This window comes from Camelus bactrianus, chromosome 1 (genome assembly GCF_048773025.1).
Source record: "Camelus bactrianus isolate YW-2024 breed Bactrian camel chromosome 1, ASM4877302v1, whole genome shotgun sequence".
NCBI classification, from domain to species: domain Eukaryota; kingdom Metazoa; phylum Chordata; class Mammalia; order Artiodactyla; family Camelidae; genus Camelus; species Camelus bactrianus.
In genome coordinates, this window is record NC_133539.1 from 69,216,583 (window position 1) to 69,229,949 (window position 13,367).

General features: G+C 44.4%; 1 protein-coding gene across 1 annotated transcript; it reads right to left on the bottom strand.

The window, feature by feature from the left end:
• Positions 1–737: 737 nt before the first annotated feature.
• On the bottom strand, positions 738–11,334 carry ADIPOQ (adiponectin, C1Q and collagen domain containing). Its single transcript, XM_010959216.3, has 3 exons — positions 11,206–11,334; positions 3,641–3,859; positions 738–3,022 (listed from the first exon to the last, which is right to left on the bottom strand). The coding sequence occupies exons 2-3, from the start codon at positions 3,849–3,851 to the stop codon at positions 2,502–2,504; spliced, it is 732 nt and encodes a 243-aa protein (XP_010957518.1). The 5' UTR covers positions 3,852–3,859; positions 11,206–11,334; the 3' UTR covers positions 738–2,501.
• Positions 11,335–13,367: the final 2,033 nt, after the last annotated feature.

Sequence of the window (13,367 nt, forward strand, 5' to 3'; positions counted from 1 at the left end):
TAATCCTAAAACCTTTATCACAATTTGTCTCAGGGGGGTTTATGTAGATTGGCGCTCTGTGTTTCCACAAAGAGCAAACCCTGGTCCAGAGAGATTCGAGTGTGTGTGACACCGTGTCCAGTGCTGTGAGGATCCCACCCTCAGCAGATGTGGGACTGTGAGCATGGCTACTTGTGGAAGTTTTAGAAAAAATCAATAGTAATTTTCCAGTGGTATCTCTTTGAGAAACCTGAGAAAATTCAAACATAACATTAAGAGTTTGTTGTGGAAGTTGTTGTTTTTGCATTCACCATCCATTCTCCCACTCTGCTGTGTCCAGAGGGTTTGCTTTAAGGAAAATATCACTTCTCTAGCTTGAGCCATAATCAATTAAGTCAATAAGTATATTCCATCCTAAGTCCAGTGATTGGTCAGAGACGAGTACACAACTCAGCCGGAGCCAGTGGGATGCAAGGACACAGTTGGTGGGGCTTCTGGAAGACAGAGCTTCCTCTCTTCTCCTGGGGAACAACCAGGAAAGAGGATATCCTTTTGGCCAGCTGGTGTGGTGTGAGATATTTTTCCATTATGCAAGAGGACACGGTTTTTTGTTTGTTTTGTTTTGTTTTGTTTTTGCTCAAGTTTATTTGAGTTGGGTTCTTTGTCATTCACAAAATAGATTCTTGATTACCACAAGGCTTACTCTGTCAACCCTTTCTAAACCCCATGTCTTTCTGCAAAAATGAAAACAAAAGCCGCATGATACAAATGCTTCTACTTTTAATGCTGGAGAGTATCTTTACTTATAGAAAATAATGACATGCAAGCATTTTAAAAGACAAAGCTTATATGTAGAAATAGTAATCCCTAATGAACAGCAATACATATATAAAAGGAAATCATTCAGACTTTAAAACTGTAAGCAAAAAACTAGGTTTTTCATTTCCATACTTATACAGAACACTATTTGCTGCTTTTGCAAAAAAATTTGAAAAGCATCATTCAAGCTGTTGTCTCCTGAGGGGATGTTTACCACCATCAACCAGCTTCTTTTTTTGAGGACTATTTGACAATTAAAAATGTATATATTTAAGGTGTACAATTTGATGATTTAATATGATATACATTGTGAAATAATCACCATAATCAAGTTAATTAACATATCCATCACCTCAAACGGTTATCATTTTCTTTTTTCTTTCTTCTCTCTCTTTTTTTTTTTTTTTTTTTTGTACTTAAAAGAATAAGAGTAGATTTAAGAGGCCCAAGTCTTCCCAGACCCTGCTGGTACTCAAAGTAAAAACAGTTTCCAAATTCCTTCATGGGTTTTGTGTTGCAAGCTCAAGCTACTTCCTTGAGGGAAAATCCTCTAAGTGTTCTGGAAAGCACAGTCACTCCTAACCTCAGTGGCAAAGATTCAAGTTATCCAGTGGAACAAAGACTGGATGTTTAAAATCAAGAAGTTCCTAAAATGAAAATGTTTTTGTAGAGAAGGATTGGTTATATGGAGAGACTGAAATGAAGTAAATTCTGGGTAGATGTCAGGTTCGAGAGTCTGGTCTCTGGCATTTATCAAGGACCTGCCAGGGGACTCGGGATGAAGCAAGCACCGTTCTTTCTGGACAGTTGGCCCTGGCCTGGGGGTGGATGTCTCCCAGACCCAGGACTCTCATCCAGGTAACACGTGGAGGGGCACAGAGTGCGAGGAAGGCTTGCAGAAAAGAGACATCACATTAGAGAAGCTTCTTGACCAGGTGGTCTTGAGGAACAGGGAAGATTTTAGCATGTGGAGATGGGGCTGACGTTCAGGGCCAGACAGAAGAGCATGAGGAAAGACAGAGAAGAGGAAGTTCAGGGTAGTGCAGGGGCCACTGCATAGTCCACCTGGACTGGGACCTAGTCAAAGAGGCACCTTCCCTGAGGAAGCTCTGCCGGGGAAAGGGTTAATGCATGGTGAAGCCTAATTCAAAGGCCCCTGGGTGAGCTGGGTGGGAGGCCCCTACCAACATCCCCTAAAAAGCCATATACTCGTTAAAAAGGGCACAGTATACTGGAAAAAGTCCATGGCCCTGGGTCTGAGTTCTAACTCTGCCACTTAATGCCTGTGTGACCTTAGGCATTCACTTAACTCTCTCATCCTCAAGAGGTGAATAGTATCTTTCCTGTGCACTTCACAGGACTGGCATGAACATGAGGGAAAACAGTGGGCACAGAATAGCACTGTCAGCTACTTTCTTGTCATGTATGTGAAACTCCCCAGTAAATGTTTTTATCCCTCTATGACCACTTCATAATAGCTCCTTGAGGCCAAGGGACGTGCCTTCTTCAGGACTGTCCTGGGAACACAGTGTATGATTTTTTAATAAAGGTACTTGATAAATGAATGAATGAATGAATGAATGCAAGATGATCAGAGCCCTCCAACTAGATAACAAAATCAGTCTCCTAATGAATTGAAGACCTGTGGGCTCTCCTTTGACTTAGGGCCGTTTGGCATGGTGGAGATTATGAGTTAGTGGTGCTCACTCGGTGTCGTGGTAGAGAAGGAAGCCGGTGAAGGTGGAGTCGTTGATATTGTCTGCATAGACCCCGTTATTCTCTCCATCCCCGTACACTTGGAGCCAGACCTCTTCACCCTTCTCCAGATGGAGAAGCACAGAGCCAGAGGCCTGGTCCACGTTCTTGTCCTGGTACTTGTCATAGGTGAAGAGCACGGCCTTGTCCCTCTTGTAGAGGCTGACCTTCACGTCCTGCAGGTAGACTGTGATGTGGTAGGAGAAGTAGTACAGCCCGGGAATGTTGCAGTGGAATTTGCCAGTGGTGCTGTCATAGTGGTTTTGCTGATTGTAGAAGATCTTGGTAAAGCGAATGGGAACGTTGGGGACGGTGCTCCGGGTCTCTAGTCCTACACTGAATGCTGAGCGGTATACATAGGCACTTTCTCCAGGTTCTCCTTTTCTGCCTGGGATTCCTGGAAAGCCTCGGGGACCTTCAATCCCAGTCACTCCAGTTTCACCAGTGTCACCCTTAAGACCAGCAAGACCTAGAGAACAGGAAGGAAAAAAAGAGAGAAAGAGAGAGCAAGAGAGCCAGAGAGAAGAAGGAAGGAGGAAAGAAAGGAGAAAGGAGGAGAGAAAGAGGAGGGGGAAGGTGAAGTATGTTTAGAAAGTGTATTCTGGGAGCTCCAGCAAAAAGCTCAAGGGGCACAGGGGGCCAAGGGGCTCCCTGTCTCAGAACCAGCTCTCCATACCCTACTCCTGGAAGACAGTCCTTCACGTGCATAAGGGCTCTGGTCCCCACCCATCTCTGCCCCTGTTATCAGGTGACCTTAGCCCCCCACGTCTGATTGCCAGAGTCTTGGTCTCCCCATCCCTTTCTCACCAGGGACTTGAGAGAAAGCACAGAGGGAAGTGGGTCCTAGGATCCCAGATCACAGGCCCTCTGTGGAGTCTGAAACGTAGTTAGTCCCAAGAACCTGACTCTAAACAAAACACATTCTATGTGTATTTTTTTACTCCATGTCAGGCCACATCAAAAAGCTCGCTTCTTCCCCGAGCGTAGGACTGTCAATCACTGCTGCCCTCGTGCTGTTCTAGGAGCCCTCCCCCTCCTCCACTCAGGAGAAGTCTGTGATGGAGGAGGCCCAAGACTCTACTCTTACCTGGATCTCCTTTCTCGCCCTTCTCACCATGGGCGCCATCTCTGCCATCTCGGCCAGGGATCCCATTGTGGCCAGGATGCCCCGGGATGCCCACCATCCAACCTGCGCAGGCCCCCTTGGGCAGGGGGTGCGGGACTCCGGGCCCTTCAGTGGTTTCCAGGCCGTGACCAGGCAGGGCCAGCAGTAGTAGAACAGCTCCCAGCAACAGCATCCTGGGCCCTGGAATTCAGATCTGCACCATCAGCCTTGAAAGAGCGGATCCCACCCAGCTCACCTAGACAGACCCAAGCAGGACTCCGGCCAGCTCTGCAGGGTCCACCTCTGAGACCTGCTCTCTCAATACTCACCTCTTCCAGGAAGACTTTCCTGGCTCTTTCAGCCCACCTTGAGCTCTCTCTGCCCTGAAATTTGTAATATTTAGCATAATTCTTTGTGTGTAATCCTTCCTCCACCGTCGGCGATGGTGAGACAGGACTCCTCCAATTTCTTCATATCTGAGCTTAGTACTACGCACAGGGAAAGCTCCAAGAGTCCGCTTGTCAGGAATTCACCCTTGAATTTTCCAAGAATGATGACTCAGATGATCCCATTCAACTCTAACCAACTTCCCGCTCTCCGGCTCCTTCCTCTTTCTTCTCTACTTCCCTTTGCTTCATTTTCTATGCCTGTTCCTCCTCCTTTCTCTCCCATTCTCTTTTCTTCCTCTCCTGGGTCGCATGTAAGGCCATTTGGTATATTACACATGTGCACACATATTCGCTCACACACACGTATTCACCTTACACACATACGCACACAATGCACATGCATATACACACACAGCCTTCATCAGCAGAGACACATTATCCCACGAGAATATCCACTGACCCTCTGCCTGGGCCACTCTTAGCTGCACCTCCTCACCTGCCTGATCCTTACACAGCCTTCAGAACATGATGGGCTGTCGTCTTTTAGGAAGTCCTCCGGGTCCTCCTTCCCCCACTCCAGGGTGCTATTCCTTATCTCCGCTCCCCAGCGCCCTCTCTTACCTCTAGCATGGCACTTCTTGCATTGTACTGTAGTTCCCAATTTGCTCACCCATTTCCCCCATTAAACTACAAGCACTGGGAGGCAAAGCCTAACCCACTACCAGCACAGAGTAGGGACTAAATAAATATTTTTATAGGAAAAAAAAAAAAAAAAAGAGCAAGAGAGCCAGAGAGAGGAGGGAAGGAGAAAGGAAAGGAGAAAGGAGGAGAGAAAGAGGAGGGGGAGGGTGGAGTATGTTTAGAAAGTGTATTCTGGGAGCTCCAGCAAAAAGCTCAAGGGGCACAGGGGGCCAAGGGGCTCCCTGTCTCAGAACCAGCTCTCCATACCCTACTCCTGGAAGACAGTCCTTCACGTGCATAAGGGCTCTGGTCCCCACCCATCTCTGCCCCTGTTATCAGGTGACCTTAGCCCCCCACGTCTGATTGCCAGAGTCTTGGTCTCCTCATCCCTTTCTCACCAAGGACTTGAGAGAAAGCACAGAGGGAAATGGGTCCTAGGATCCTGGATAACAGGCATCACTAAGACCCTCTGTGGAGTTTGAAAGGTAGTTAGTTAGCCCCAAGAACCTGACTCTAAACAAAACACAGTCCATGTGTACTTTTTTTATCCTAAAGACTCGCTATTTTTCATCATTTGCTTGTCTCTTATAGATTTCACAAAGCCTCCAGAATTGAGTTTGGCTTCAGGAGACAGTTCCTCTGAGAGAAAAGACCCTGATTGGCAATCTTACCCCCAAAGACATGCGTGGTGCTTGGAATCCCACTCTTACATGCCCATTACCGGGGGCCCTATAATGCCCTCTCCATGGGACACAACCAGCTTCTCTTTCATACATACAGATATATGAAACTCATCACATACATGGTAAGTTTATGTATACATTTATATATATACATAAATGTTATATAGAAATAACATGTTTATATATATGCTCATCTTTCATATAAACATATACTTGTGTGTTCATTAAAAATAGTAAGATAAATACTTTGGGAACTACAGAAAACAAAACAATCCCCATTCCCAAGAATCTTTCTTTTTATTCTGAAACATGGTGGAAATCATACTTTACATAGAAATTTTACTCCCCTATTTTTGCCTTGCCATTTTCCAGTTTTTATAACCATCATTGTAAATGTGCACGTGCTAGTCCAGCAAGTGGATATAGCCAAAATATACTTCAACATTTCCATTTTGTTGAACTTTGAACATATTTCCATTTCAAAACATTATTTTAAAATCTATAAGAAACATCCTTAGGCATATAGCTTGTCCCCAAATTATTTTTCTGCTATGACATGTTCCCAGAAGAAAAATTTCTGGACCAAAAGGGACGAACATTTTAAGACTCTTGATGCATGTCCCCAAGTTATGGTTTGTCCCTCTGTCACTCGGCAGTACAGTAACGCATGTGTAAGACAGCCTTTCTGAACTGCACCCTCACCAGCTTCGGACAGAATCATCACAAACATTTTGTTGTTCTTAGTTTAGTGAGCAAAAGAAATGGTACCTCACTGCTTTGACCATTAGTGAGTTGTACATTTTATTAAAGGCCTATTTCCTAATTTAATTTCCTCATTTATGGTAGCTCTGTTAGTGTTCTTTCTCATTTTATTAGGGACACAATGTGCTTTTTGAATTAATTTATATCAACACTTTGTCATATGTGCTATGACAACTACCTCTAATGTAAAGATTATTCTTTTGTTTTGTTTGTCCTGATTTTTAGGTGACAGAAGTTTTAGTTTTTATATAGTCAACTCTGTTGATTCTTTTTTTTGTTTGTTTTGCTTCTAAGTGTTAAACTGTTCTTATCCATAGTAGAGTTTTGGTAAATATTTTATTTTCTTCTATTGTTTGGTATATTTTAAATTTCACTCTTTAATTCATCTCTGATATTTTGTTTTGGTGTGAGCTGTGATCTAAGACAACAAGTGACTTCTTCCTATTTGAAGACGTGCTGTCTAAAAGACACCTTTAATTAAGTTAATCATTCCTGTCTCTATTGATCTGACGCATCGCTTATCACATGTCAGGTTCTAATATCATCTTATTCATAACGTGAGAACTGAGCAGAGAACAGGGGCAGCACAGCAACTGAGACACGTGCGTATTGATTGGATGCTGCTCAAGGCACTCTCTCGCCATCAACATGTACCTTTGTCGCCCCCTACTGGCTTTGGAGGGCTCAAGGGGCATTCTCAACAGCTGCTGGAAATGAAGTGAGAGAGAGTTTAGGCTTGGCTTGTTCTAAGATAAAAAGAAAGAGGGAAGTTAGACGAGAAGCCAAGAAAAGACCAGTCAAGCCCCTTTTGTATTTAAGGAGTATACTTGTTCTGAGACTTTTAAGGCTGCATATGTCATTCAAATTTCCCACGATTTGTCACCTCCATCCTTTCCCCTTATGGGGTTAGCAATAAAACTCCTAGGACCACAGAGAGGCTTTGTGCTTGCTTTCTCCAGAAATGAGCAGGGAAGAATGTATAGACTGTGTTCTTTTCCACAGGGAGACAGGAGGAGAGAATCCAGAACACGAGAATTGGTGGAGGCAGCTACCAAGGGCCTCAAAGATAAAGGGTGACTGGGGGCTTCCTCCAACCATTGGAAGGAGTATAATTTTAGGTCTCTAGAGTTCTCTGGTTCCTCCTCCTCTTTTAAAATCAAGATTCTATTCTCCCAGCCCAAGGAAAGTCATTCGGTCCTCAAACACTTCAGTGGTATGGACAGATTTCTCCACTCACAGGGGCAACCAGTCTGGGTTCCATGACAGTGACATAGGGTGGAGGTACTGGAAAGAGGGATTGGGGTAGATGGACACTCAATCCTAGGATGTTTCTGATGCTAAGAACAGATTCTGACTGAAGAAGAAGGTTGTCATCTAACCGAGTTCTGGATGGAAAAATCAGCAATTGATAACAATTGAAGGTCAGTGCAGAGATGCTGAATTCTTGAAAAAATTTATTACAAAATTATTTGTGCTCTCTGTTTAGATATAGCAATTATTATATTTCGATTTTTGAAAGACCTCTTTTTCCATAGGGAAAAACATTATTAAATGAAACTGTAATCTAAGACTATAATCTAAGACTCAGTTATGCCTATAAAGAGACCATTTACATGAACCATGAAGCTAAATCCCAAGTACCACTTACAATTCTTTGTCTTTGTAGAATGCCATTTGTAAGTCCTCACCTCACTCGATATCTCATTTAATTCTCACAACAATTTTGAGAGACAGAATAAGGGAGAATTTGTTCTCACTTGTAACATGTTTCAGCCATACATTTGTTGGAGGATTAAAAGGCACAATCCACGTAAAGTACTTAGAACAGTCCTGACATGTGTCAGTGCTCAATAAATGCTGTCTATGACTGTATCCATTCTAGAGATGAGAAAAGTGGGTTTCAGGGAGGTTAAGTGACTTGTCCAAGATTCCAGAGCTAAATGTAGAGGAACTCAAACTATCGGCTTCCAAAGCTCAACAATGGATCCTTAGACATAACCCAAAGGAGGAAAACAGCATCAAGGTCACATATCTGCCTATTCCACTCCACAGGATGGGGCGTAAAAGAGAAAATAGTGTAAAAAATCCTCCAGATTATGATGCAAGTGGCCTGGCTTCTAGTCCAGGCTCCACCATTAACTCACTGGGTGACTTACCTGTCCCTAAGCCACCTCCCAGACCTCAATGCTCTTTGCAGGCAAAGGTGATTATTAATGAATTGTTACCCAGCCTATTTCACAGTATTGTTGTGAGAATCAGTTGACTAAAAGTATGAAGATGTATTTTATAAACTTACGAAGTGTTCCACTCTGGATCCTAAGGGGCCATATTATGATCTCTCATTTTCATATGTTAAGTTTATGAGAAATTCCACTTTGACCTGCTGGAATTTCAGTAACAATAGCAGAATCTTGTGAAATGCAAGGATGAGGTCTCCCTTGGGACTGGCAGGAGACAGAGTGGGATGGGGGAAAGAGGTCACCAAAGCCAGTGCCAACTCCTCCAGCAGGAAAGGGCACTAAAGCCCAGATCCTAGAGTCCCCAAGAACTGAAAGGGACCCCAGAAATCATCTCACCCCTGCCCTGCTTTTACAAAGGGAGGCTAAGGGGAAAGAAAGGGATATATTTATTAGAGCCTCATTGAAACTAGCTCTCACACTAGGAGCTTTCACACATTACTTACACTATTTATTATTTATTTCAGTCTTTACAAGAACTCCAAGAAGCAAGGAAAATAACCCCAACTCTAGAGAGGGGGAAACTGAGAGATTAAGGAGATGATCCCTGAGAGATTCCCAACCTGACTTCCAAACCAGTGAGCTTCCTGTCACATTACCCTGCTGCTAAATGGGCTTCTCAGACTCAGCTTCTTAGTCTGCTCCATGAGATCATGTTTAAGAGGAGGGACACGAGAAGACTTGAAGTTGGTAAGGGTACTTGGAAGTATAAATTGCATAAAGCAGTTTCAAACCATATTTCGTTTAATCCTCCTGATAGCCCTGCTTTTGAGTCCACTATAGAGAAGAATCTGAGATTCAGAAACCCCAAGATGCTGACTTAAGATCTTGTAATTTTTGGATTGAATTAAATGAAACTGCCATTTTTAAAGGTCAAAAATGGTAGAATATCAGCAGTTTCACCTGATACAACCTAATAACAGATGGCAGAACCAGGAATCAGCTAGGTTCAGCCTGGCTCCCAGGAGGATTTCCTGAAGGCTTTCACTCAGCATGCCTGGGTCCCAACACACACACACACACACACACACACACACACACACACACACACACACACACACTCTCTCCCTCTCCCTCTCCCTCTCTCTCTCTCTCTCTCTCTCTCTCACTTGTATTCCCAAGGAACTGGTAAATCAGAGTACTCCTCCACCACATTTTTGGGATCAGTCTCTCTCCATGTGAAAGAATTCCTGATAGAAAGCTTCTAGTCTAAAACTCAGCGGTGACCATGGAGGAAGGAGGTAGGAAGGGATAAATTGGTAGTTCGAGATTTGCAGATACTACTATATTTAAAATAGACAAACAAGTTTCTACTGTACAGCACAGGGAACTATATTCAATATCTTGTAGTAACCTATAGTGAAAAAGAACATGAAAAGGAATATATGTATGTATATGTATGACTGAAACATTATGCTGTACACCAGAAATTGACACATTGTAAATTAACTATATTTCAATCTTTTTTAAAAAAAGCCTTTTTTTTTTTTTTTTTTTTTTGCTTGTTTAAAGGAAAGAAAGAAAGCTTCTAGTCTTCAAAGCTTCTACTTCTGCTTCCTGACCTCAGCCAGGTGTCTGGGGCTATTGATCTCCCGGCTTGACAAGGAGAAGGAGGAAGGTGGCCTACAGCCACCTCAGAAAGGACAAGAAGCAAGTCCTGTGTCTCTCTTTACAACTCCTTGAGAATTGAGGGAAGGGGGCAACATGGACTGCCCACTAAGCTGTGGGGCTCCCTTTACACTGCTCTGCTTCAAGGACAAGGCTGACACCCTCATGCTCCTCTAGGCATATCATGCCAGCATGAAGGCCCTCCTGCTCCCCAGCACTGTCGGGAGGAGCCTGCTTTACCCCTAATGGGAGGAGTCACCAGGAGTAAGGCGGCTGTACTCCTGGCGAGGCTTGATCCCCAGACCAGGGGCCGGGGTCCTCTGACACCTGAGGGCAGGCCTGATCTCTAAAACCCCTCCCACTCCGGCCTCTGCGACTGTAACTGAAAACAGCCAGGATGCCTCAAATGCCGCTAGGGCGAGCAGGACTGGGCTTTGCAAAAGCAAGACAGAGTCAGTTGTTTTTGTCAGAAGATGTCTGCTACAAATAAGATTTTTCATAAGCTCCCAGCATATACCAGGTCCCTCGCTCACTTCACCTCGCCAGAACTCCTCAAGCACCCTGGGAGATATCCCCGCATGGGTGTAGACACGCACGTATCTACAGATACCCCCACGCCCACAGAGCGCGACCGTGCCTCACCCACCTTTGTATCTCACCCACTCTACCCAGTGTCTGGTCCGTAGAATCTGCTCAATAAACGTTCCTGAGTAGAATCAGGGGTAGAGCTAGATTCCAAACTCAGTCTGAGGTCGGCGCTCGGGCTTCCCTCAGGCTGCCTCTTCGTGAGCTTTACTTTCTCTGCCCTCTGCGGTCAAGCTGAGAAGTGACTTGTCCCCTTCTCCTCTTATTTAATTGGACTTTACTGCTGGGCCATCCCTCTCACTTCACTGACCTCAACCTTTTCTTTGGTGAGTCTTCTTAATACACGTGAACTGGGCAAAGTTCAGGATGGTCCCAGGCATTCTGACCAGAAGGGACAGTCCCTTTTCTGTTGGAGCTGTGGGAGCATCAAGGAAGAAGCCGGAGGCCTGTCTGCCTCCGCCAGTGCTGCCCCCACCAGGGTTTTGACTGTATCCCTCCCCACCCCGCTACAACGGGAAAGCGCGGGCACACCCCAGCCAGAGGCTCCGTTGCAGGGCAGCCATCTTCACCTCCAGCCTAGAATTTGAATCAATTGTCCTTACCCTCAGTTGTGGACTCGGAGCCCCAGACTGCCGTCAGGAATGGAGGCAAGGAGGAGATGGCCCAGCCTCAGCAGCTGGTACTCATGGAGACAGGCAGTCCCCGCCCCACAGTTGTCCCTTCTGATTGGCCAGCACAATGAGAGCCAGAGACCAATGGGCGGGCCCCGGCCCCTGGCAGATGCCTCAGGTCTCCGCCCCGCGTAACCTGGTGCAACCCAGTTTGGTCTTGGGAAGCCAAGTGGGGCTTCAGTCACAACACTCATGTTTCCAGACCTTGGCCCTTATTTTTGCCTCTTACAACAGCAACAGAAGACAAGGCCGAGGGTCAAGACCAGAAGGAGGAAAACAAGATATTTCCTTATGTAAAATGAATTGCCCACTGGTCCAAGAGGCCTCCCCCTCCTCATTTGCGCTAATAAGTCTGGGGCACCAATTACCACCATCACACTCCTGCTCACTGTGCATGATGAAATGTGATATGGTGTGGTTTAGCCACTGGCCTTTCAGAAGGGGGAACAGTCAGTGGGAGCTGCAATATAGCAAGAAATACAACAGCAAGGGATAAATCCAAATCCCAGGGACTAGGAGTTTGAGATTTGCAGATACTAACTACTATATATAAAATAGGTAAACAACAAGTTTATACTGTATAGCACAGGGAACTATATTCAATATCCTGTAGTAACCTATAATGAAAAAGAACATGAAAAGGAACATATATATGTATATGTATGACTGAAACACTATGCTGTACACCAGAAATTGACACAATACTGTAAACTGTACTTCAATTTAAAAAAAGAACTACAACACATCCTCTGCTTTCTGGCCTGAACCCCAGATTAGAGAAAGAGTTTGTATGTTAATTTTGAGAACTGAGGTGAGGGGATGTTTCTGGGGTCAGGGCCAGATTAAGACCTTTAAAGGCCCTGTATTCCAAATGAGTTTGGAGTCCCCACCTGTGTGTGATTCAGAGTCAATATATCAGAAAACATATTAAATAGGATAATAGAATACCATCTTTCAAGGTTTTTCTGTTTCCAAAATTTTGGATAAGTTTTTGAAAACTACCTTTGTATGTATGTATGAGTCCTCATTTTGCCAGCACCTTAAATATATGCCTGATCCACCTATTGGTGAACCCTGCTCTGGGCTGGGAGCAGCATGGAGGACCAGAGGCTGTAACCCACATGGGTGTTCCTAGAAGGCTTAGGCTTAAAATGGCAATATTCACACCTTGGACTCTTTCATAGCAAACCCACATTCTGTTTTTGAAGGGCAGGATCACAGCCAGTTTCTGCAAGCCACGAATTCTGATGCATTAAATCATGACCCCAGCAAGGGCTCCGGATGCTGGCACCAACTCCTACAAGACATTCAGAAACAGAATGTTCTCAGGCTGAGCAAGTGTCTGCCTATCCCTGAATACCACCTCTACTGGCCACACAGAGCCTAAAAATCTACCAGCAAAGTAAAGTAAAAGTCTAAGCAAAGGTCTTGGTCTCCTGTTATTATGCAAGTATTTCTAGAGAAGTCACAGTAGGTAGGCCTTTGAGATTGGAGCCATCATGAGTCTCTTTCCAAGGGCTCAATGGCTTAGGTGAGGGACTTATGAAAATGACGTTCTAGATAGTTTACTGGACAGACTGGACTGAGGACAAAAGACAGAGAAACTGCAGCAACTCTCAATTACATCATTGCTTTATTTTTACTGCAGCATTTCTTAATTATTTGGGGTTTGTGTTGCTATCTCTCCTTTCTAGAACATAAATTTCATGAGAGCCATGCCTTGCCTATTCCATGTTTTATCCCCAAGCCCCAAAATAAGATCTGGGACAAGATGGGCAACGATAAATGCTGAATCAAAAATAAGGGAGTGATCATATTTAATCTTCCCTTGGAGACAGCTACGGATGTCTCCTCTTTTACAAATCAAGTGTCTGGAGTTCAGTGAAGTAAGTGACTTATCCAGGACAGAGATCCAAGATTTGAACCTAGTCTGTTCAACAACAAAACACATATGCTTTCTAGAATGTTATGTCCCTCACCCCTCCTAATAAGACCCTAAGATTCATGCACATACTTCAGGGCAGCTTTGGGGTTGGCATAAAAAGTATCTTATTCCAATATTTCTGATCTTATGGGAATACAGCTGGTTACAG

Excerpts from the sequence above, each read along its gene's own strand:
- ADIPOQ (XM_010959216.3), bottom strand. The coding sequence starts at position 3,851 with ATGCTGTTGCTGGGAGCTGTTCTACTACTGCTGGCCCTGCCTGGTCAC. Across the intron at positions 3,023-3,640 it reads GGGCGAGAAAGGAGATCCAG|GTCTTGCTGGTCTTAAGGGT; the intron begins GTAAGAGTAGAG and ends CCTGTTCTCTAG.